The sequence below is a fragment of the Lissotriton vulgaris genome, chromosome 6 (genome assembly GCF_964263255.1).
Source record: "Lissotriton vulgaris chromosome 6, aLisVul1.2, whole genome shotgun sequence".
Classification (NCBI taxonomy): domain Eukaryota; kingdom Metazoa; phylum Chordata; class Amphibia; order Caudata; family Salamandridae; genus Lissotriton; species Lissotriton vulgaris.
The window spans coordinates 500,972,842-500,995,997 of NC_141694.1; the positions used below are offsets into that span (position 1 = coordinate 500,972,842).

A 23,156-nucleotide genomic window follows, 5' to 3' on the forward strand; every position below is an offset into this window, starting at 1 on the left:
GATTCACAAGCATAACTCAACAATGGAGTGATTTTGATTTTATTAACAGATAGAACATGTGCAAAAATGTCTTTGCCCACAGCATTTATACAAGCTGCCAAGTGTGGAGGCCTGGGAAATAACTTTACTTCTGTACTGGTCAATGTGCTCATTGCTGGAGCACTTACTCGAGAAAATTCTACCCAGATATGTGTATTGCATCACAATCTGAAGTTTATTTTTACCTAAAAAACTATTAATATTTTTCCTGATCCTACATCCCGAGACCTTAAAACCATGATTTTACTGTGTAAAATATTTATTTTTAGGAAGTTATCATCAGAATACTGACCAAGCTCATTAGGTCATCTTTGCAAACCTATCGGAATTAAAACCAGTAGGATGGCATTGTCTGCATAAAGCAGACAGCTCAATTCCACAGGACTTGTTTTGGCAATCACCTCTACGGAGCCCAACCCGACTCGGGAGATCATTGATGTACAAGGAAAAGAGGAGAGAGGCTAAAAGACACCCCTGGTTCAACCCATTGTGGGTTTCCACTTTGCTTGACAGACCCTTATTACCACCCATTACAAGCCTCCTGAAAGCATGATGGCAATCTGGCAAGTGAAACCTTGTTGAAAGCAGCCGACAGGTCCAGCAATAACAGGACTGCCCTACTGCCTGCATCTATAGTGCTTTTAATCAGTTCAGAGACCTCCAACAAGGCAGTGTCAGTACTGTACCTTGGCCTAAAGCCTGATTGGCTAGGATGAAGTAGCCAGATGGTCTCGAAGTAGTTAAAAAGCTGACGGTTCACACATTTTTCCACTATCTTAGAAGGCTCATGTAGAATGGAAATGAGCCTATAGTAGCCTGGAAAATCAAGATCACAAGAGGGACAATTTTAGCCCTCTTCTAGCAGGAAGGCACAGTAGCAGTGACTAACGATGTATTCAGCAGCGTATTCATGATTGGGTTGATGACATCAACTCCCAACACCAAAATAGATGGGGGGGGGGCACAGATCATCATAGAAACGAGACTTAAGATTTAGAATAGCACATCTAGAATCTTCTAAGGAGATTGTGTTAACTCCAGCAGACAGCAAGATGTGGTAGTGGAATTCAGATTAATGTCACCATCATCCACTTCTGCAGTCAAGGTGGCCGATAGACTATTCTGGATGTACAGAATTTGTATGTGAAAAAATGCACTAGTTGCTTCCACCACTCAACCGATGGAGCCTTACTACTAGGGTAGGCAGCCAGGTCGGCAAAGTCCTATGCAATCTTAAACTTTTCTTTAGATTAATCCCCTGTCCTTTCTATCCAGCCTTCGCAGTACTCCCTCTTTGTGGAGGTTATCATGCCTACATATTTCTTCAAAGCCTTTTTATTCAGTTCTTTGGATTCTGAACTCTAGTTTTTTCCTCAATGCCCTTTCTATTCTTTTGCATATTTTTTTCTCATGTAGAGGGGCCTCACTGATCCAAGGACTAGAGATATTTTTCCTGCTTGACATAAGAGTTGGGAGAGGAGCACGTTTCTCCCCTGAAGAACTCAGTCAGCATTCATTTTCATGCATATCAGAATCAATGGAGCCCAGAAGAGGTGGTATTTTGTTTATCATAGTGAACTGTACGTTGTTATGAGAATGGTCTTTTATGGTGAGGAGTTTCACAATTGCTTGAGGGACCTTGATGGGAAGAATTCCAATTAAACTGGACTAAATGATGATCCTTCCAGACCAAGGGAGTGGGGTCCAGCATGGATAAATTAAGGTTGGAGACCACTAAGTCAATTTATTGAACCGCACAATGAGTGTCCTTCATGATCCATTGAGAAAGCCCTAGCGTGGACATGATGTGTTTTAGAGCGCCAGTGACTGTTTCAGAAAATATGTCCCAGTTAATATTGAAATGACCGAGAACAATACAGTGGATAAAATGTAAAGAAGCTTGAGAAATAGTTTCATTAAATGAATTCAGGACGGACCTTGCTGGATGAACCCTACCAACTGTGCATTCAGAAAGAGAAACATTTCATGTCCTTCTGCTTCTAGAATGTCAGTGGCTGCAGAAGAGGAACAGGCATAATCCTATTTATATATGATAGTGATGATTCAGCCCCTCCTGAAGGCCTGGTCTAAATTCAGTATTTTAATCCAATTGATATCATTTTGAATAGTTGTTTTACCATAGTTTAAAACAGGCTGAACAAAAATTGAAGAACAGTGAACACTGTTCATTTTCCTCAAAGATGATAGCATAAGCACCTCTTCTTTTAATATAAAATCACAATATTGGCTGCATCACTTTTAATGATTATATTGTTTTATTGTATGCTATAGTTTTTATTACCTATGGTAGGTGCCATACAAGAAATACATGTTTAAAAAGCGTGTCTACAGAAGATCCTACAGGTAATTATATATGTGAGTGTATTATTGATAAGCCCAAACCAATTATTTTCTCACTCACTTTTGAAGAGAATTTTATGGGAATTTAGTTAGAGATAGTCCAATAAAGCTGGACAATTTGTTAAAAAAAATATCACTCTCAGTCCTTCAATGTGTTAGTTGAGTCAGGTGATATGGTTGGACTGACCCTACGCCAACAGCGTCAATTCAAAGTACAGTAATCTACTAATCACCCTCTTTAGAACCATTAACTAATAATTACTTTCCACAGCCCTTCTCTTTCTTATATTTATGTTATTCTCTTTTCAAAACTGTGATTTTTTTACTAACCAAACCAGGTATTCTATTGAAAGATTAACAGCTGCAGGTTCCCTCATTAAAAATGTATTTTGAACTAATTTAAATGAGTTATTGGACTTCTTAACAACAGCATTATATCAAGGTAGAACACAACTGGTTTCTACTTAACTTCCAGTTACACTCTGTTAAAGACAAACCACTCCTAAACAAATAGGACATTTAGAGGATCAGAGCCAAGTTGGAGGTAGGTTAAGTGCGCTAGTATGTAGCTGATAAATATCGGTCAAAGACTTGACATAACAGAGAGTTAAAAAGAGAGGTGTAAGTTTGCTAAATGATACAAGATTCAAATGTTTGATAGTATGTGTGAATCCCAAGAAATCTGGGAGATTGTGCTTTTGCAAGTAATCACAAATGAATTCTGTGCATGCATTGGACTCATTTCTCCACTTTAATATGTATGTGACCATCTCACCATGCCCACAACACTTAATTCATCACCCAGTAGGATGGTGAGGTTACAAAGGCTACATCGTTCCATCTTTGACTGGAGCAAGTTGTAGAGTATATAAGTGATCACTGGATGAAACAGAATGCTGGTAAAATGAAGAACTTGGCGGTGGTTGAAGTTGTAAACCACTGGACCAAACAGTACTTGCATATTGAGATGGGTCTTTTTATTGATTTTAATACATTATTCCCAGGGAAGGCTCATTCATTACAAGATACAATACCAACTCATGAACTGAAAGGCAATTGCTATAACCCAATTTCAATCTCAATCAATTTATTATAATTCAATTCTCTAAACCCCCATACATTCAAACCAATATAATGTCTGTACAAATCGTCCTTGTTCATCTAAGTCAACATCATAGTGCAAAAAGCGACAAATTCAGATCCTAACTCTAATAGTGACCATGCCCCATATTAGACTCTTTTTAAATACTTATACATTCCCTGGAAGACACCACCAGAGTTTTTCTTATTTCTATCTCTTATATATAGAGCTTAAGGTGACCGTTCATCCCATATCCTGAGATACTTATATATATCTTGATAGTTAATTTCGTCCAAGTGCTTTAGAATCAATAAAGTGACAGTGCTTTTTTGCCCTTCCCTTCTCTCCCTTAAATTCCAAACAGCATGATCTCTGCTACTCCCTTGTCCAGGATTTTCATTTCCAAAAGTACTGAGGCATGCAATTGACTTTGGCATGATACCATGATTCCCTCTGACTAACCTTCTGCATTTTACCTTCCCAGTCAAGGCTCCTGGGGCATTGGAGCATTTCCAATAAGAAGTAATCAGAGAGAGAGCCAAAAGCATGGCTATAAATATAAAGAGCACTGTTCTCTCAACATCTGCTAATCTGATAAGAGCCATCCTTAACAGGGGGTCATTTTCAATCCAATTCTATTTCCTACTAACTGGAACACCCCTCTCCAAAACGACTCTATACATGACAGGACAAGAACATGTGGTCCCTTCCTGATCACATTTCAGGCAGTTTATTGATACTGCAACTTTTCTTTATAAAATGAGGTGTAAAATACAGCATCCCACCTTTAAAGAAGGCAATAGGATGAAAATTGGCCCTCTAAGCCTTGAACAACTGACATTGAAATACCTTTTTTATTGCTTTTCATTATAATTTACTCCAGTATTCCTTTGCCATTTTCCCCATATCTTCTCAACATTCTCTTCCAATCCCAAATCCAATTACAGTCCTTTATACAAATAACTCAAAGTTGTTTTTACTTTATGTTCCCTAAACATTCGTCTGACTTGATTCCTTTAAGAATCAATATCCACAAAGTTTTTTACTGAAAACAAGGTTGCTCCATATCACCCATTATATTTGCCCTAGCGATGGAACCACCAGTATGCCTGCTGAGGACAAGAGGCCCAGATTGGGGTGTGCACATGGTGATAGATTGGCATATAATATCCCTGTACACAGTTGACGCCCATATATACATCAGAAATCACCGACGTTTAATGCTGGGTTTGTTCAAACTACTGGAGCAATTTGGGAAAATCACTGGCCTCAAGATCAATTGAGATAAATCTTGCTTGTTTCCCTTGTAGAACAAACCGAATGGGTGGGGTTGCAGACCGAGCATCTACCCTGGAGTATGGAAAAAGTTTGCTACCTTGGGGTCAGTGTCTATCATTTGGACAGCGGCATGCCAATCCCTGGCCTTCGGGTTCTGCCTCGTTTCCTGTACCTATTCATGGCCCTACCAATAGTGCCCATGTGTTACGGGGTCTCTTGTCGGAACTGGTTTGGGGAGGAGGGTTGTGAAAGAGTTTCAACAGCCATGCACCAGAGTCCCTTGACGGCACAGATTCTGAGTGTGCAGGACCTTGAACTTGATTATGCTGCGGCCCAACTGCATTGGCCAAAGAAATGGTTGGCTGACAATACGATGGCTGAGAGTAAGGCTATTTGAGGCTAGCTGCTGGGAACTAAGATATTAAATTGGTTGCTGGATAGGCGCAGCACACAGCGAGGACTTGGGTTAGCGTGCGTAGGAAGACTCTTCTGGAACAGATATATTCAATCCCGGCACCACTGGGCACTGTAATCCCGCAGTAGTGACTCTGGAGTGTACCAAGTGTAAGAACCCTGTTAGCAACACATGACCCCACACCATTACGGGAGACCAAGCTTAGCAGGGTGGAAGACCTATATGCAGAGGGGTTCTCAGTCCCTTCCCTGACTTGAAGGCTTCTCAGGGCCTGGGAGCGGGCCTTTCTCTGGCACATAACATGTTTATTTGGAGGAGCGTGACACTTGGACGATGGGGTAGCAGGAACCAGTAAATCATGAGGAGCTCCAATGTGTCCTTACCCACGGGATGGGCAGAAAAGCTGTAACCATGTTATATGGGGCACTGTCAAATGCACCTAATACACAGCCCTTGCACAGTAAGACTAAATGGGAGGAGGATATGGGAGTAGTTTTCTCCACCAAGCAGTGAGAGATGGCACTTGGGTATGTTACGTGATTGTGGCGCATTAATACCGGCCTGGAGTTCATTCAATTTAACTACCTACACAGGGCCTACCTCACCAAGTGCATAAGATGTTCCAACGCTTGTCTACTGAATGCCTGTGCTGCAGAAACCCTGACACAACGTTTCTCCACATAGTGTGGGGGTGCCTGGTGCTAGCACAGATGTGCATAAAAGTAATGGAGGTTATATCTCAAGTAGTTGGGACACCGTTGGCCTCTAACTGTGTTTATTGGGGGTAACTGTTTGGACAAAAAAAAGGCATTTCATGAAGTTCGTGGATTTAGACATGATTTTATTTAAACGCCAGATAACAATGTCTTGGAAGTCGGCCACAAATGGGCAGTGGCGGATGATGATGTCATGTACCAGGATGTTCACAGGCGAGGCGAACGAGATTGGCGCTGCCACGTTGTGGCATAAGTATGTACTAAAGCTACAGAACAGACATGGTGCCCCAGATGCTGGGGGCCAGTCCTAGGCAGAGGGTAGAGCATCCAGTTATTGGTGAAGCCTTTGGGACCCCTAGTCACCCCCTCCCTTTCCACCACTCTGACGCAAGCCCAGGGCCATTGTCAAATTGGTATGGTCCCCCGGCAACAGTGATGTTGCTCCAACTGCAAAAGTTCTTTGCTGAGGTTGTATTATCGTTAATATGTCTGGATGCCTTTCACGACCCCCAAAGGTACCTGGACTCTTGCAGGGCAACCTAGTTGACGTTTATTGGTATAGTCAGGCCTAGCCGATATGCGAGTTGTGTGCCACTGTTTCTCGATGCATGCCATGTAACGTTTTATGTTACGGTGAAAACTCTTAGTTTTTTTATGGTGATGTTCTATCCATGAAAATGCAATAAAGAAATATTATAAAATACAAAAATGCACCAATATGTTTGAGCATAGTTGAACATGTAGTTTTAGAAGGGGTTGAGACCCGACACAACCTGATTTTCGTGACAAAGATTTTGCACTGGCCACCATTAGTCAGTGCAAGGAGTTCAACAACCATTTACATATCTTGACTGTTCTTCGAGGCCACATAAGGGGAAAGGCAACACTCCTTAACCCTGGGATTTAGGTGACATCCCAGAACTGTGAAACGTGTTTTCTATTTGCATAAAAGGTTACATTAGCATGCTGCGTTTAAGAACCAAAAACAGGTTAAAAAACTGCCAAAAAATAAGAAAGCAGAACATAACCTATTTAACATAAAACAGAAAGATCTCGCGAAGTTATGTTCGTATGATGGCTGTGTGCAAGACATCTTTGCATACCCTTCTGCACAAGGCCAAAGGGAAATGGGGGTTGGGATCAGGGCATGGCTAGAGGGAAAGCTGGTGGTACCAAGAGCCCGCTAAAAACTGTCAGAAGCAGGGAGACTCAATTTCTCTGGGTTCAGGGCTCGCCACTGCTCACCATTTCAGTGGTTTCTAGGTTTTGTAACGTCACCATAATGTTACAATTTAACCATGAGTAATTTGTTTTAATCCAGTAAGGAATGTGTGTGCCCCCAAACTACAGACGCACACATTGACACTCATGTTAGGTGTGCACAAAGACGAATTACTTTCATGTACACATTAGACTAAAAATATGAGAGCATTTACTTTGCCAATTAAATATTTACTTTGCAGTGATGGTCCCCGTTAATTCACGTTTGTTCACCGAAAGATGAGAGGATGTTGCTAAAATAACTTCAAACTTTGGCAACACTGAAAAAGATCAAACAGAAATGAAAATATATATACATTTCGCATTTAAAAAGATAGTTATGTTCATTTAACATTTTGTAGCTAAATCATTGTTCAACGTTGTTACAAAATATGGGCAGGAAAAAAATGATTGCTTAAAACAGAAATAAAGTAAAGATGCACAGAGTAATTAAGGTGAACACCATCTGTGAAAACTGTGAAAAACGACAGCATGAAAACAAGCAAAACAATTTTAACTCAGAAAGGAGAATATTTGAAGATAGTACATGGATTGGGGGGATATACACTTCCTTCCTAGAACGTCAGGTATTAGATGTAATGCAAATAAACTACTAGGTGTGGTAGAGAGGTACTTTTCATATTTTGTACTGGGCTAGGTCACTGTGGTATATTGAAATATTTTATATAAAAGTCTTTCTACTCTGCAGATCTATTAATTTATATTGACATTTTAAAATCCTTTGGTCAGAAGTCTTTCTCATTCATCAATGACAATTTTCTTGCTTCACACCCCTTACATCTTTGTAGGTTTTCAGGTACTACATTTTTCTTATTCGATTTTATGTATAACACCATTCTCCAGCAATATGTGCATGCCATTAATATCTATGATATACTTGCCCATAATATTTTATGAAGGGCGGAACTTTGTGTAACCATGGCAAATGTATGAAAACGGGTTCTAAAAGTGTGAGGGAGAGAACGTAGGGGCTGATTAAGAGTCTGGCGGTCCATGGACAGCCAGACTCGCAGTGGCAGTGGTCCGACCGCCGGATTACAACTTTCTGCTTCGTTCCAGCGATGGACCACCGGTGATCTTCTGCACTGCTACTCTGAAGACGCCTGCCTAAACCTGCTGGGTTGACTTTTTTGTCCGCTCCGATTGTTGACATTAAACAGCAGTGAGGCGCGGCGCTCTTGAAGTTGGGGGTCACTGTCTCTCTTCGGAAATCCGCAACCCTGTGTATCCAAATGGAGGGCCATACGTTTTTTTTGTCATGAAGGTTCAAAGTGGCAGCACATCAACTAAGCCGCTTAGGCTGTGATTTAAGCTTTTAACATTTATTGTGGATCCCCCTTTCCCCTTTAGTATAAGGGTCTCTCCTTGGGATGGTTTTCATTGGTTACTGACTTGACCTTTGAAGGAGGGGGAATGGGTCTTTGATGTTTGGATTTCTTCTTCGGGGGCTGAGGGGAGGGGTAAGAGGGCAACAGTAACTGTCTCTTCCCCTGTGTTTCTCATTTTCAGTTGTTCCTATGCGAATATCATCTTTTTTCTCATGCTTTATAGTTTCACTGGGGTTTTTCGTACTCTTATCTTTTTTCATTTCTTATAGCTTTTTTGGATGGCAGCTACATCTTAGTGCATTCGAGGGGGGGGGTCTAGACCAAGGTTGACCTGTGCTAGGGAGCATAGTTTTAGGCTTGCCCGGGGGCATAGGGGGGAGAGAGAGAGTGTTGGGTCTTTTCCTTTTAGGGCATTGCTCAGAGGAGGAGGGTTGGGTCACCATCATGGGAACCACCAAGGGTGTAGGGTGGCGGAAGTTGGGGTTTCCAGGAGGCATTAACTTGGGTTGGGTTGTGAAGACACAGTGTTTTGGGTGGAAGCAATGAAAATTCTAGATTGAGTAACCTGGAGTGCAGGGGAACACAGGTGTTTATCAGTACCTAGCAATTTCTTCTTGGGGTTTGATTGCAGCAAAAGCTATGGATGAGGGGTATGTCACAGAGTCTGAGTATCAATGATAGTGACTGGCGATAGCAGGTGTCCTGGCCAGCAATTGCATATTCTGTTGTGGAACCTTAATGGAATGAAGTCACCACACAAGCAGTAGATGGTAAGGGAGGAGTTGAACACACTCAAGCCACAAATTATCTGTCTCCAGGAGACCACCTTGCCCAGGCAAAAGGTTTGCTGCTAAAGGACCTAGGCTATAGAGTACTGTCCACTTCATGTTTTATCTCTGCACAGAGGGGTGTTGAGTTACTGGCTCGGGATGGTAAATGGGGAGTGTAAGGCTAAAGGGTAGATACGGGGGTGGGGGTTGATTGCTCCTGCGGACTATCCAAAGGACAGAATTTGCTTTAACATCTGTGCTGTCTAAGGTCTGAATATGGACAATATGAGGACCGTAGTTTTTTTGTTGCCTGAGCTCCACCTTTGAATGCCAACCTTTAACGTCTGTGGTGGCATGACGCTATGCCTTAATAGAGATTCTTTGTCTCAGATTTAGGCCCCACATTCTAGTGGAGTTTTCTTGGGCAAATATAGACGTAGGGGGGCTTTACACCAGTTCATCTCCTCATACGCATTGATTGACCGTTGTCGCTTTGTGGGACCTAAGGAACCAGGCTTCACGCTCCAAACAAATTTCCTTAAAAATAAGGCAATTTTGAAATAATGAAATGTTACAAAAATGATGGAAATGTATAGAATAGAGCAAAAACAAGCCATTCCGGTGTGGTTGGCTAGGCCATAGACAGCGTCCATGGCTGACTGATGATAGGGAGGGAGAGGTTGAATACTGGCTATTGGGTCTGTGCAGTCATATATTATGGAGGAACAGAGCTATTACACTCATTCCACCTGACTCCTGTTTCGGTGAGGTCAGCAAAGGAGCAGTGGTTCATTCCAATAGAAGGTTATACCTTTACATTTGGAAACTAATCTGGAGGTCGAAAATCATTAGTCGGTAAGGATGGTAGTCAAGGTTGATCAGGCTCCACAAGACTGAATACATCTTTTTTAGGGACCTGTGATAGCTTCTACATTGTGTTGAAAATATGCAAAAAAACGAAATCATTAAAAATATATCCTCTGCAGATACATTTTCTTCTGGTAAGTTTGGCATCTTGTTACTGTCACCAGAGATCAGAATTCTCAAAGTTCCATATTTTCTAAAAAAGTTTCAAACATCTTCCCCGGTTTTGCTTCAAGTGTCCCTACTCTATGAGGCGAGGCTTCATTGACACAAAGGACATATATATCTAAGAAATACCAAGAAAAACAGGCTTTTGCCACTTCCATTTGCCAGAAGTGGAGCTAAAAGTCCAATCAGCGTGGGTTGTTTTCATTTTCTTCCAAGCAGATGCAGCTGTCGCTCTACCTAGAATCCTCCACATTTTTCTAGCTTTAGGAGAACATTTCTGTAACAAGCAGGGTCACTATAGTCATGATGTGAAAACCATTGTAACTGAAGGTCAGAATGCAGCTAGTCCTTTACCAGGAAGATTGGAATTTCTCTATTCTCTTTTCAATCCTGTTCAGCTTTCTCTCACAACTTCTTTCAAAGACAGCACACTCCAGTTCCAATTGGATCAAAATAAAATACCACACTTTGTTAGGCAATGCTCTAGAGTGGGTCAATTGCTCACCTCTTCCTTGAGAAAATAAGGTGTAAGACAACAGCATTTTCTTGTCAAAGAGAAAACGGTTCAGCCAACTGGATTGAAGGGATTAGCTAATAGAAGTGTGTGATTAAAAGTTAATGAAAAAGTGTGCTACTATTACAAAGGGCTTTTGGCATTTTATGTTCCATTAAATGAAATGTGTTCATTGGTTTCTATTTCATATAATAATCTATAGATGGCGAGAATTACATTCTTAGCTATTTCTGAATGGACTTTAGCATAAATTGTTTTTTGTAAAAATATAAGTTTAAAGCTGCCACTCGCTAGGAGTATAGGAGCTGAGGACGTTTGTCTTTAGGTAGCATGTACAGCCCATGATGCAGGTTTTGCCCCACATGTGCATGTGGAAAAGCTGTGTTAGCTGCGCAGATGTGGGATTGTTTCTTTTAATAGCCAGCACTATAGGTGTAACATCACAGCTGAGTTACAAAAAAGGTTTCAAGTGCACCAACTTAACTGTAAAAACTGTTTTCATGTTGATGGTGGGGTAGAAGCATGATTTAAATGGTATAGCAGGTGCAGTAGCAGCAGGACCAGAAGTTGTCAGAGCTCCTCTAAACATATAATATTGCTACATTAAACTACTAAGCAGGCAGTCACAACTGCAGTTACATTGCAGTTTAAAGGTACTTGATTTGAATGGTGCAGCAGGGGCAGTGGCACTGGGGCCAAAAGCTCTATGGCCCCCACCAAACCCAAAATGTTGCTAAATTTTACTACAAAATAAGGCAGTCACAAGTTTATTTATCTAGCATGCAATAGGATCATGATTTCACTGGTGCGGCAGGTGCAATGGCACCGGGGCTCAAAGCTCTAGGAACCCCTCTAAGTACCAAATATTGCAATATTTTACTACTTAACAGGCAGTCACAAGTGCAGTTACTTTACAGGCAATGTAGTCATGATTTGAATGGTGCAGCAGGTGCAGTGGCACTGGGGCAAAAAGTTGTCAAGACTCCGTTAAACATCAAATATTGCTATATTTTACTACTAAGCAGGCAGCCACAAATGCAATTTTTTTGCAGGCATGATTTGAATGGGGCAGCAGAAGCAGTGGCACCAGGAACAAAAGTTGTCAAAACTCCTCTAAACGCATAATATTGCTATTACATCAATGAATTCTATTGTTTCCCTCTTTCATTTAATTTTTCAAAAGTTTGCTATAACATATTTGCACTATACCACTAGTAACAGTACAATATATTGCCTTTTTGTACAAAAACAAGGCTTAACACTTTTTCAGACTCTCTGTAACTTACATTGTTCAAGTACTCAGCAAGCTTAAACTTACAACAAGCTTATTTTTAATCAAATAGGCGAAACCTAATTCATTTACCAATGTTTGCTTTAATAGGGTTGTTCAGTTGTACATAATGTCTTCAATGTTAAATATAAGGTAACAAAAATGCTTATAACACCTTTTTTATTATAATTATTTAACAGGCTGCACAGCAGTCACAATGCTCTACAGTATAGTTTAAAGAAATTGACCAAGCCAATAGCTCTGGCTAAACACTGACAAGGTCCCGAAGGCGAGACCTATTAGCTATACCAATGCTTCTTTCTACTGTAATCAGGTGGGACTGTAGCCGCGAAAAAATGTATATTGTGGTCTCATGCTTCTTGTATCAGAATTTGTGCTTTCGTTCCGTTCAGGCAAATAAAGTGTTTTTCTTTATTACAGCGATAGATGCTATAATTTCAGAATGTTTATCTGCGTTCTGGGTGAATTTGCGCAGTCACAATATATTTGGAATTGGACCGGATGATGGTATAGCATATGTGCCAATGGAAGAATGTGCACAGTGAACAGCAGTGAGACACTGGACTGCTATTGACCACAACACACTTCTCTTCAGATTGATGATTCTTCTGACTTCATAAACTAATACTAGGTTTGGATGCAGAGGAAAGAATGTATACATTTCAACCATCCACGGTGAGCAGACAGTACTCCTAAAGGAGATAAATATCCACTGGACATGCTCCATGTAGGGGAATAATATTCCACACAATGCTGTACAATTGTTTGAAAATAATATACTCTAAATAGCAATGAGTCAAATCCAGTGGCCACTTGCTGTGTGGGTGCAGTAAAAGGAATACTACTCAGGGCCCTAGTGCCCGGAAAGGTAGAGGTTGGGTGTTTACATCCTTGAAATCACACTTGCACACCTAGTTAAGGTCAAAGAGAAATCTCTAACATGCTTTTCAATGTGGTTGTATAACAGAGGCACGCATGGCTAAACCACGTGAGCCTCTGCTAAGGGGCCCCAACAACAAATGTGTATAAATAACGCATTCCTTTACCAAGCTTGCTTTTACAAAGCATGCCTTTACCATGCATGCCATTACCATGCATTTTTGAGTGAAAGGCATGACTTGTAAAGGGATGCATGGAAAATATCAAACCCCAACCCCCCACCCTGAGCCCTAATCACTACCCCAACCCTCGAGCCCTAAACACTACCTGACCCCCTCTGAGCCCTGAACACTAACCCCGACACCCCAAGCACTAAACACTATCCTGACCCCACTGAGCCCTAAACACTACCCTGAACCCCCAAGCCCTAAAAACTACCCTCACCCCCAAGGAAACTCAGCCCCACTTACCTCATCACAACCTCACCCGATCCTTTCTGCTCCTGGGATGGCCCATCCCCGCATTTATACCAGGCACTGCCTTAATCACGCTTATGTGTGGTTAAGGCATATGCATGGTTGAGGCATATGCGTGGTTGAGATTTTGGGGAAACGGCATGTGTCGCTCTGACCAATCCTACAGCTCCCCTAGTGTCCACACCCGTGTCTCCCTTCCACCTTCTTGTTTGTGGGTTCAGTGTCCTTATTACCCTCCCTCTTTTCAGGGCCTCCAATAGATGTAATTCTTCAGAGGACAAATATATTTTGAGCAGTCCTTTTCATCTATGTAGAAAGAACCCCTCTCACTTCCATTTACCTCCCATATGGTGATTTTACAGTTAGATTACTATAGAAGTTCTTTGTAATGCAGATGAAATATATGAGAATCCATGTAAGACCTTCACCAAGCAAGCAAAAATAATCAGCATATACTCCTTGTTAAAAAACAATATTTATGGTCAAGGAGCCTGACCACTTTCAAGACTGTCTACACACTTGACCCTGTGTTGTATTGTTTATTTTTGTCTGACTGTAAATGGTTTTACCTAGTTTTACACGAATGTTTGATTGATATGGAATAACAGAATACTATAATACACAATATTGACAACCAGCAATGACTTCATACTTATTTGTAATTTTCTGTGGAACTACATTGAAGTTCAATGCTTCACAAATGCCAGTCTTTAGAATTTTGAAATCATTAAAAAAATTGTAAATCGGTAAATACTTGCCATATTCCATCACTGTAAATGTTTGATAGTGATTTTGTTTCTGGGGGAAAAAAAGAGAACAGAGTATTAAATGACAATTTGAATAGTCTAACACATAAGGTCAAAGCCACATACCAACAGTATGAATGTCAATAAGAACTAAATATTGTTGTTAATCATTGCATACTGGAGCAAACTTTCAAGAAATAACTAATTAAAGAGGAAAAGTTAGGAGTTGACTGTATTCACATAAAAGGCATAAAGAAAGGAACTGATGTCAACATGCTTAGGAGGGGCTTATATGGAACTGAATGAATGAATGAGTACAGATTTGTATAGCGCTGGCTACCCGGGGGCATCCCAGCGCTTTAGACCCATCTCAGACAAATCACTCAGCAGAACAAGAAGGTCTTCAGCCGCTTTCTAAACTGTAAATGATTAGGCTCAAGCCGCAGGTAATCGGGCAGCTGATTCCAACTTTTTGCTGCCTGTACTGCAAAACGTCGGCCCCCTGTACGAGAACGCTTGATCCTCGGGACAGAAAGAAAATTGAGGTGGTTGGATCTAAGAGCTCTGGGCCCTTGATGGTGCCTCAGGAGAGGGCACAGAATGGCAGGGCCCTTGTTGATTATTGATTTATGGGCCATACACAAGGCCTTAAACTGGATCCTTTCCTGAACAGGTAACCAGTGTAGAGCCCGGATGGCCGTCTTTGCCGAGCTGTGTTTAGGGACATCCATAAGCATTCGGGCTGCACAGTTCTGGGCTGACTGGAGTATCTTAATGGCCCCTAATGGTGCCCCCAAGTAGACCGCGTTCGCATAGTCAAGCCGCGAGAGGATCAAGGACTGAACCAGGATCCATCTTGCCTCGAACGGAAGAACGGTCAGGACCTTCCGTAGGATCTTCAGAAGACCGTAACAGGTAGCGGCGACCTTACGGGCTTGAACTTGAAAACTAAAGGTGGGATCAAGCCACACCCACAGACTTTTAATTTGCTCCTTCGGGGGAGGGGGCGGACCCAAACATATGGGTCACCAAGCGTCAAGATTGATGGGGGCCTTATATCCCAGCATCATAATCTCTGTTTTTGAACCGTTAAGTTTCAGAAAAGAGGCGTCCATCCAATCGAGGACCTTGGTGAGACACGGGGAAAGGTTATTGACCCCGGAATCCACAGCATCTGCCCTAGCCAGGGAAACCACCAACTGCTTATCGTCGGTGTAGGTGACCAATTGGATTCCCCAGGGAAGGACCTCATTAGCCAGGGGCCTCATATAGCTATTAAATAGGGTCGGGCTCAATGAGGATCCCTGGGGAACGCCGTAATGCAGTGGGAATTGTTTGGATGCTGCTTCCTCCTCAAAAACTGCAAAGGATATGTTAGCAAGGAAGGACCGAAACCAATTAAGGGCGGTCCCCACAATGCCAACCTCCCGCAACCGCTGGAGAAGGAGTGTGTGGTTTACAGTATCGAAGGCTGCGCTAAGGTCCAAAAGGACCACCGCAGCGCAGCCTCCTCCATCCACAATTTTCCTTGCCTCCTCCACTACTGCGACCAGAGCAGTCTCAGTTCCATGCCTTGTTCTAAAACCCGTTTGGGTGACATGCAAGGCGCCCTCATCCTCAATAAATGTTGATAGTATGCGGTTGACATATTTCTCTGCAATTTTACTAACCCCTGGCAGGAGAGAGATAGGTCTATAATTGGACCATTCTTCTGGATCAAGGCTAGGTTTTTTTAGCAGACCTTTGACACTGGCCTGCTTCCACCGAGGGGGAACTACACCTGCCGCCAGAGAGGAGTTAATAACATCCTTGATAACAGGAACAACCATGTCAGAGGCCTGTTTTAAAACTGAAGGCGGGGCAATGTCAGAGGGGGAGCCAGATTTAAGGTTCCCGAGGAGCCCTTCAGCCGTAGGTAGATCTAGTGGCGGAAAGGACTCGAGTTTCGTGAGGGTGGTCGGTCCAGAGGGAGGGATCGTGGACTCGGTGACACGTGGGGGTGGAAAAGCTGAGTATATGTTGGCAACCTTCTTGGCGAAGAAGTGGGCCAATTCGGTGCACCGTTTCTGGGGATCATTTACCTCAATAGACGGACATGGTGGAGTAACTAGAGATTTAAAGATTTTAAAAATTTCCCTGGGTGAATTGGCGGCATCAGCAATTTTTCCTTGGTAATAGGATGATTGTGCCATTTTAAGGTTCTTCTTATGATCCCTGAGAACCATCCTATACTCATTTTTATTCTCGAGGGAGAAGTTCTTTCTCCACTTTCTTTCCGCCCTCTTGCAGCTCCGTTTAAGATCCTTCACATCAGTGGAGTACCAAGGCAGTTTATTCCCGCCGGTGCGATGATTAATCTCATTTACAGGCAGGATGGGATCGAGAGAGGCCTCTAGCCACCTGTTGAGCGCCTCATTCGCTGCGATAGGATTGGCACATAAGGGAGGGGGAGATTTATTTATTATGGATAGCCATTCCTCTTAGGGGAGTCTCGACCAAATACGCCCCAATCTCTTAGAGGTTGTGGTCGGACGGCTGACATCGGCCGGGGTCCAAGTGAAAGATAGCAGCGCATGGTCTGACCAAGGGAAAAAGAGTGACTCATCCCAAATAATCTCATCCAGATTAGTAAAGAAATGATCAATTAGATGCCCTGCCAAATGGGTAGGTCCCGCTACAATTTGTTTGAGTTGCAGCATCCCCAGTCCTTCCAATAAAGCTTGCGAAGAAGGGGCAGATGGATCGTCTAAATGTATGTTAAAATCTCCCAAGATTGAGAAATTGGGGGCGCTACTGATGATATGGGTGATTTTATCATGAAGATTGTCGCAGAAACTCGTGTGTGTTCCTGGAGGCCTGTACACCACAATCCCTGAAAGGGAACATGTGGAGGAAAAGGTTAATACAAACGAGAGGCTCTCGCAGTCAGCGAGCGGGCTCTCAGAGATACGGCACCTAAAAGAGTTTCGATATATAATTGCCACCCCACCTCCTCGTCCAATCTGCCGGTCATTCCTACAGATTACGAAACCCGGGAGGAGGGCACAGACTAAGTCCGGGTCAGAGGCCTCGGTTAACCACGTTTCCGTGAGGAACAGGACATCTGGCTCACGCTCCTCCAATATCATGCGGATTTCATGTGCATGTTTTGGGGGTGAACGGCAATTAATGAGAAGTAAAGAGTATTTTTTGGGCTTAGGGAGTAACGAAGTACCCAGTTCCTGCGGGCCCAGCAAACCTTTACAGAGAGGACAGGGAATCATTACCTCCAAGGGGAGTAACACATGGGGACAGGGAACTGCGGGGTCATCTCGGAACCTCAATAGCTGGTCTCTACAAAACGTGATTCTACCTGCTCCCAAACCAGGAGTCGCTTCCATCCTCCCGGCCCCTGGGCCCGTCCTGGCACGGACGGGCACAGACGGGCTTTCCTTAGGCGCTCCTTCGGCGCGACCGCTAACGCGTCCGCTGCGCGGAGGGAAGGACTTCTCAATTTATGCGCTACAGCGCGTGTCACTAACTTGCTCCCCCTTGTCTAGAGCACCAACCAGCCTCCAATCCAACCCAAGATGACCGCTCTAATTTGCCAGCCACCTCCAAGCCCCCAACTCCCTCAGCAGCCTAATGGGCTAAAAAGGGTCGGAAAAGAATGAAAATACGGCGAAAATGCTCGTGGTTGTCAGCAGAGGTGAAATACAATTTAAAATACAATTTTTAAAAATCGAATTCGGCGAGTGTATTAAAATGGGCAGAGCTGTGTAACTCCCGGCTACAGCCAAAGGAGTGAAGTGTAGGGTGCAAGGTCTCCAGCTGTCACTTCTGTGGCAGAGCAGAGTCGAAGCAGAGCCACATGATGCCATCTACCAGTGGGAAGCTCCTTTGCAGAGAAATCATCCACATCCAATCTGGCACCTGGGGATAACATAAAGGTGGAGAATCTGCAGTTCGGGCTGGACTGTTCCCAAGGGGAATAGTCAAGACTGACAAACAAACAATGGATGTAGGCGCAGATCTCTGTACTGGGGTGAATGTTTGACATTGTGGAGCATTCTGTCCCTCAATTATTCTTTCTGCATTTGTCACCCCGAGTGGGAAGGTTATGCCCAGACGTGGATCCCGTTCTCTCCATGCCACTGGAGTCAAGCTAGCCTTGCTAATGAGAGGGTGATTGATGCCCCTACCAGTCACAGGATGCTTGTTTCCAGTCCAGGGACGACCTGACCTGGCAGTTCGGGTTGGACTGTTCCATGTGGAACACGGTCAAGACTAATTTGCATATGGCTGGGTGTGAACTGAAACGGCATGGCACGGGGAGGAAAAAACGATGGATTTAGGCCCACATCTCTGTACTGGGATGAATGTTTGACATTTTGCAGCATTCTGTCCATCAATTGTTCTTTTTGCATCTACCAATGGTAAGCGACTATGCTGAGAAATAATCCATATCCAGTCTGGCACCTGGGGATAATCTAAAGGATGGGGAATCTGCAGGGAAAATTATCAATCAAAACAATTTTCAAGCCCAAGGTTCATGCAGGATGGGTACAGTGCTTAATTTGACCCAGTGGTGTCCGATGCTCGGCACAGGCACTTAATTGCCAAAATCTGCACCGGTGAGAGTCTGCCCCATGGTAGCACTGTCTGGCTACTTTATAGATGACCACAACAGTAAATTATGAGTACAATATGCATTACAAATGACTATTTTCTTCTTAAGCTATGCAAAATTAATGCTCTAAAAATCGACAAAAATATAAAATAAAGATATGCTATATTCCCCGAGGAGTATAAACGACTTCTTTTGATGTTAGGCAAAGTAATATATCCATCTCCCCCACTTTAACACAAAGGTTCAATATAGGCTGACATTGCTTCAGCTTCTGCTAAGTTACATGACAGTCTTACAACAAAAGGGTAAACCCAATGAGTGTCGCTGGGACCTGGGTGCTTTTCAGTACAAAGGGAAGGGGTCCCAGAACACTGTTAATATGCAATAGCTATAACTTAGTGTAAAAATAGAAAACAAATGAGATCAACTTGAAGGGACATTGTTATTTAATCACAATGCACCAAAACACAGTGTATTGTACACACAATGCATGCTGTGATCATAAAAAGTAGTAGTGCCCCATAGGATGAGGGGAGGAGGGTGTCGGTGAAAAGAAATAGTGCAGGGTTAGGGAAGTGGTACAGTGAAGGTCAAGTGACCTTAATCAAAACAATTTTAAATCCTGGCTTCAAAACAGAGCCAGACAAATAAACAATAAATGTTCATAAATTGTGATAAACCATGCTTCTAAAATTGCAGTAAAAATCACGCTCGGGGTAGAAGCTGGCAGGCTGACCAGTTGTCGACGTTTCGACCCCACAACACGAAAGGGAGTAGTAGGACCTTACGGGAGGGTCTCCCTCAGGACAGGGGAAGGAAGCGGGCATACTCCCTAAAGCATGAAAAAATGAAAGGAATCAAACTCAATACTGGTCCCAAAGGATCCAAAATTTTAAAGTAAGTGGCGGTGGAAAAGTATATAAATTAATGAAGTTACCGTGAGTCACGAAGTTACAAATGGGTCATGAGGCAGGGAAACCAAGTCAAACACGACTTCAGGGGGAAATCACATCAATGTATGCATCTGGGAATTCAATAAACGGAAATTAAAAGCGGCGTTCAAAGAAAGGGAAACTCAGACTATGAGTGCGCAGTGGGCCGAAATTAAACCAAAAGGATGAATCAACTCACGGAGGATGGGCTGAAAAATCACCGTCCTCGTTTCAACAACTTCATTGCAAAACAGCAGTTATCTTTAGATGTCTGCTAGATGACTCAAAGAGATTAGCACTTTATATACACTTTCTTCATTAGGAAATAATTACATAGAGAATACTGAAAGGTTTTGGTTACTTACTTTGTGAAGTATATATATCAGTGAGCAGCTAGCTGTGGAAAGCTTTACATAAATGCAGTGATATGGACTATCAGCATATATGATTAGCAAAGTCAAAACCACAACTAACTTCTACCATTTCCAGGTGGAATCAGATTTGACAAAGATGAAAGTTGTCATAGACTTCAATTTTTATTTTTAATAGTCCAGAACACATAGTCTGTCAATTTTGAAAGAAAGAGCAACTGAAAGATTGGGCCACAGGAAGAGAATAAACTGGCTTCCAGATTGGACTGGTTTAGTACAGGGACAAGCACTGCCTCATTCTAAACCATTGGCACTGACACTGTGATCAACATGGCATTCATCATATCTACAGATGTTAAAAGTTTTCAGTACTATGGCCAGTCATAGATCATGTGAGTAGTCGAAGGGGGCAAACTATCCTCTAGTTTTTGGTAACTGCACAGATCCAGCAAATCAAAGTAATTGTGATTTACTGACAGATTATAAATTGAATAAATTCGAACTTCAGGTCAAAATGTGCCATTTTCAAGATTTAAATAAAATGAAATCACTTAACAACTCACACCATTCCTTTAGGGCATGATATACATCGATCAGAGTACATCAATGAGCAGTTGATGATTGAGAGGTTTAGCAAGACAAATGAATTGACACCGACGATCAACCTCTAGGATTATCAATAGTTAAAATCATAACTAACTGTTTCTAGTCCCAGGTGGAATCCTGTCTGACCGTGACGCAATTTGTCGTAGGTTTCAAAGATTTTCTTTTAAATAGCCCAGATATCAGCTTCCTGTCAATTTTGAAAGATAGAGAAATTGGGAAATTAGGCATTTGACCCATCTTGTGAAGTGGCATCTGTATGTAAAACTAATCAGGACACAAGTGCATTCATTTGTTTGGTATGGGGGTGCTTTGGGAAGGGCATTAATCCAGTCGGAATGAGGAAAAAAATGAAGGTCAAATATCTAAATTTGAGAGATCTTTAATTGTAACTGAAATAGATTTTCTGAGAGTCATGGCTAACCAACCCCTACATCGGCCCACCCTGTGTTCAAATAATATTTTCTACCATTGTGGAATATGGTTTACTAGTAGAGGCCTGGAACCCTGAATCAACACTGTATCATTTAAGTATAGAAGATGGCTTCACTCGTAGATGGGAAGAACATGTGAAATAGCATGGTATAATATGTTTAATGAGCAAAGTTATGAACTTTGGGACTCGAATGAGGATTTGCTGTGGTTTGAGTTCTTCAGACTGATCGCTGACAGTGAGAGGTGGATATAACCCATTTGAAGACAAGAGACAGAATATTCTGGTGGAAATTTTCTATTTAAATATTTTTGGTGGGCGCATCCAGGCGTGGGTTGTTTCAGTTGGGGGGAAAAAGGGCTTGCATTGTCTGCATCTACTGTATGGACTGGCTACTGACTCCCCCATTGCAAAACCAAATGTTTTTGTGTTTTATAAAACTGTGTACAAATTACAAAAAACATTAAAAAAATGTATTAAAACTTACATTTACTTGTACATCTATGGACCAATCACCAAGTGGCGGATGTTCAGATAATTGAAAGGTTTGAGAAACAACACCCAAATCAGTTTGCTCTTCCAACCACTGCTCAATAAGATTTCCTCGTGGATCCTGGAAAAGAAATAGATTGAGTGCACCGCCTCATAAAATGCAGGTGCTTGGTTTCATACATCTAGGGATTGTCATACATCAATCACACACAATTTTGAATCAGATATAAGCATAAATGCATAGACCATTTCTACCGCCAACCTACCCGAATATGTATATTTAAAGAAGTTTCATACGGTTTCAAATCCAACAACACTGTTAGGATTCGCATCTTCACTTCTTGTCCTGGTTTATACTTGGACTTGTCAGTCTGGATGAAGACAAAGCAGCCTTTGCTTTGAAATTCCAGTGAGGCACTGTTAGAGAATACAATCTGGTCTTCCACATATCCTTTCACGTGCAATGCACGCCCACCAGCAACAGTGTTCATTGGCAGCTGAAAAACAAACAACCGTCAACAATCACCTTCAATCATCTACCAGTGTGTCTGTCCCATGTTTGATAGTTAAATAATCTGAAAATATGATCTTTACGTTACAAAGCAATACATTCCCAAATGCTAGATTTAAGACAGGTGCATGGAAACGAAGCTTCGCTCAATATCAAAACTATAAACCTACATGATGAGCTTATTCTAGAATACAATTCAAACTGAGGAAAGGTTTAGATTAGAATCTCCGAGAATTCGTAGATTAAAAAATATCAACTACTTCGAAACTCAAATGCACAACAATTGTATGTATTTAACACGAAACTCACGGATTGGATTGTTATTTTTAGAATTATTAAAAATTATAGTTTAAGTTAAAAAAAAAAAAAATATATATATATATATATATATCCAAGCTCACTGCTCCAAATTACGGAGGCACTCTCGCAGCGGGTGCAGGTCAAGGCGCGTCAGAGCTTCGCGCTGGAAACATACAAGCTCACTCCCTCCCGGTCCCGGGTGAAAAATAACGACAGCACTCGTGGGGATTTCGTTATTGGCAGCTTTACTCGCACAACAGACGCGTTTCGGAAGCAACGCTCCCTTCCTCAATGTTTACATCGAAATGCGCGTACTGGCGCCATTTTTATTTCAACATTACAAACAACACATGTTGGTTGGTATAGAGAGAGGACTGACGCAGAAGCGCCATTTTGCTAGTACATAAAATCACTGTATTAGCATAAATGAAAATAAAACACATTAGTTTAGTGAGTATCAAACAAAATATACAAACTACTCATATTTCTTAACGTGTAGTTTAGCAACACAATTGTGCCGTGGATCGGCAAATAACCCTCTCCTAAATGCAGTGGGTAATGGACAGTGATCTCGCCGTGGATCGGCTTGTGGCAACTCGAAGGTTGCCTTTTAGATTTCCAAAAACCCAATGTCTTGATTCAATCCCCAACAGTGTTGAATGTTGATTAACAAAAAGTTTACCCAAGGTTAAAAATTA

The 23,156-nt window shown here is 42.1% G+C and overlaps 1 protein-coding gene across 1 annotated transcript in view; it reads right to left on the bottom strand.

Moving 5' to 3' along the window:
- The window catches only part of LOC147707491 (CD109 antigen-like), an 871,995-nt gene that overhangs the window by 637,031 nt on the left and 211,808 nt on the right, over positions 1-23,156 (bottom strand). The window contains exons 4-7 of the mRNA XM_086926508.1: positions 21,914-22,144; positions 21,643-21,768; positions 14,220-14,259; positions 7,347-7,431 (exon numbers count right to left, since the gene is read on the bottom strand). Coding sequence (XP_086782634.1) covers positions 7,347-7,431; positions 14,220-14,259; positions 21,643-21,768; positions 21,914-22,144 — 482 coding nt within the window. The remainder of the gene's footprint in view (positions 1-7,346; positions 7,432-14,219; positions 14,260-21,642; positions 21,769-21,913; positions 22,145-23,156) is intronic.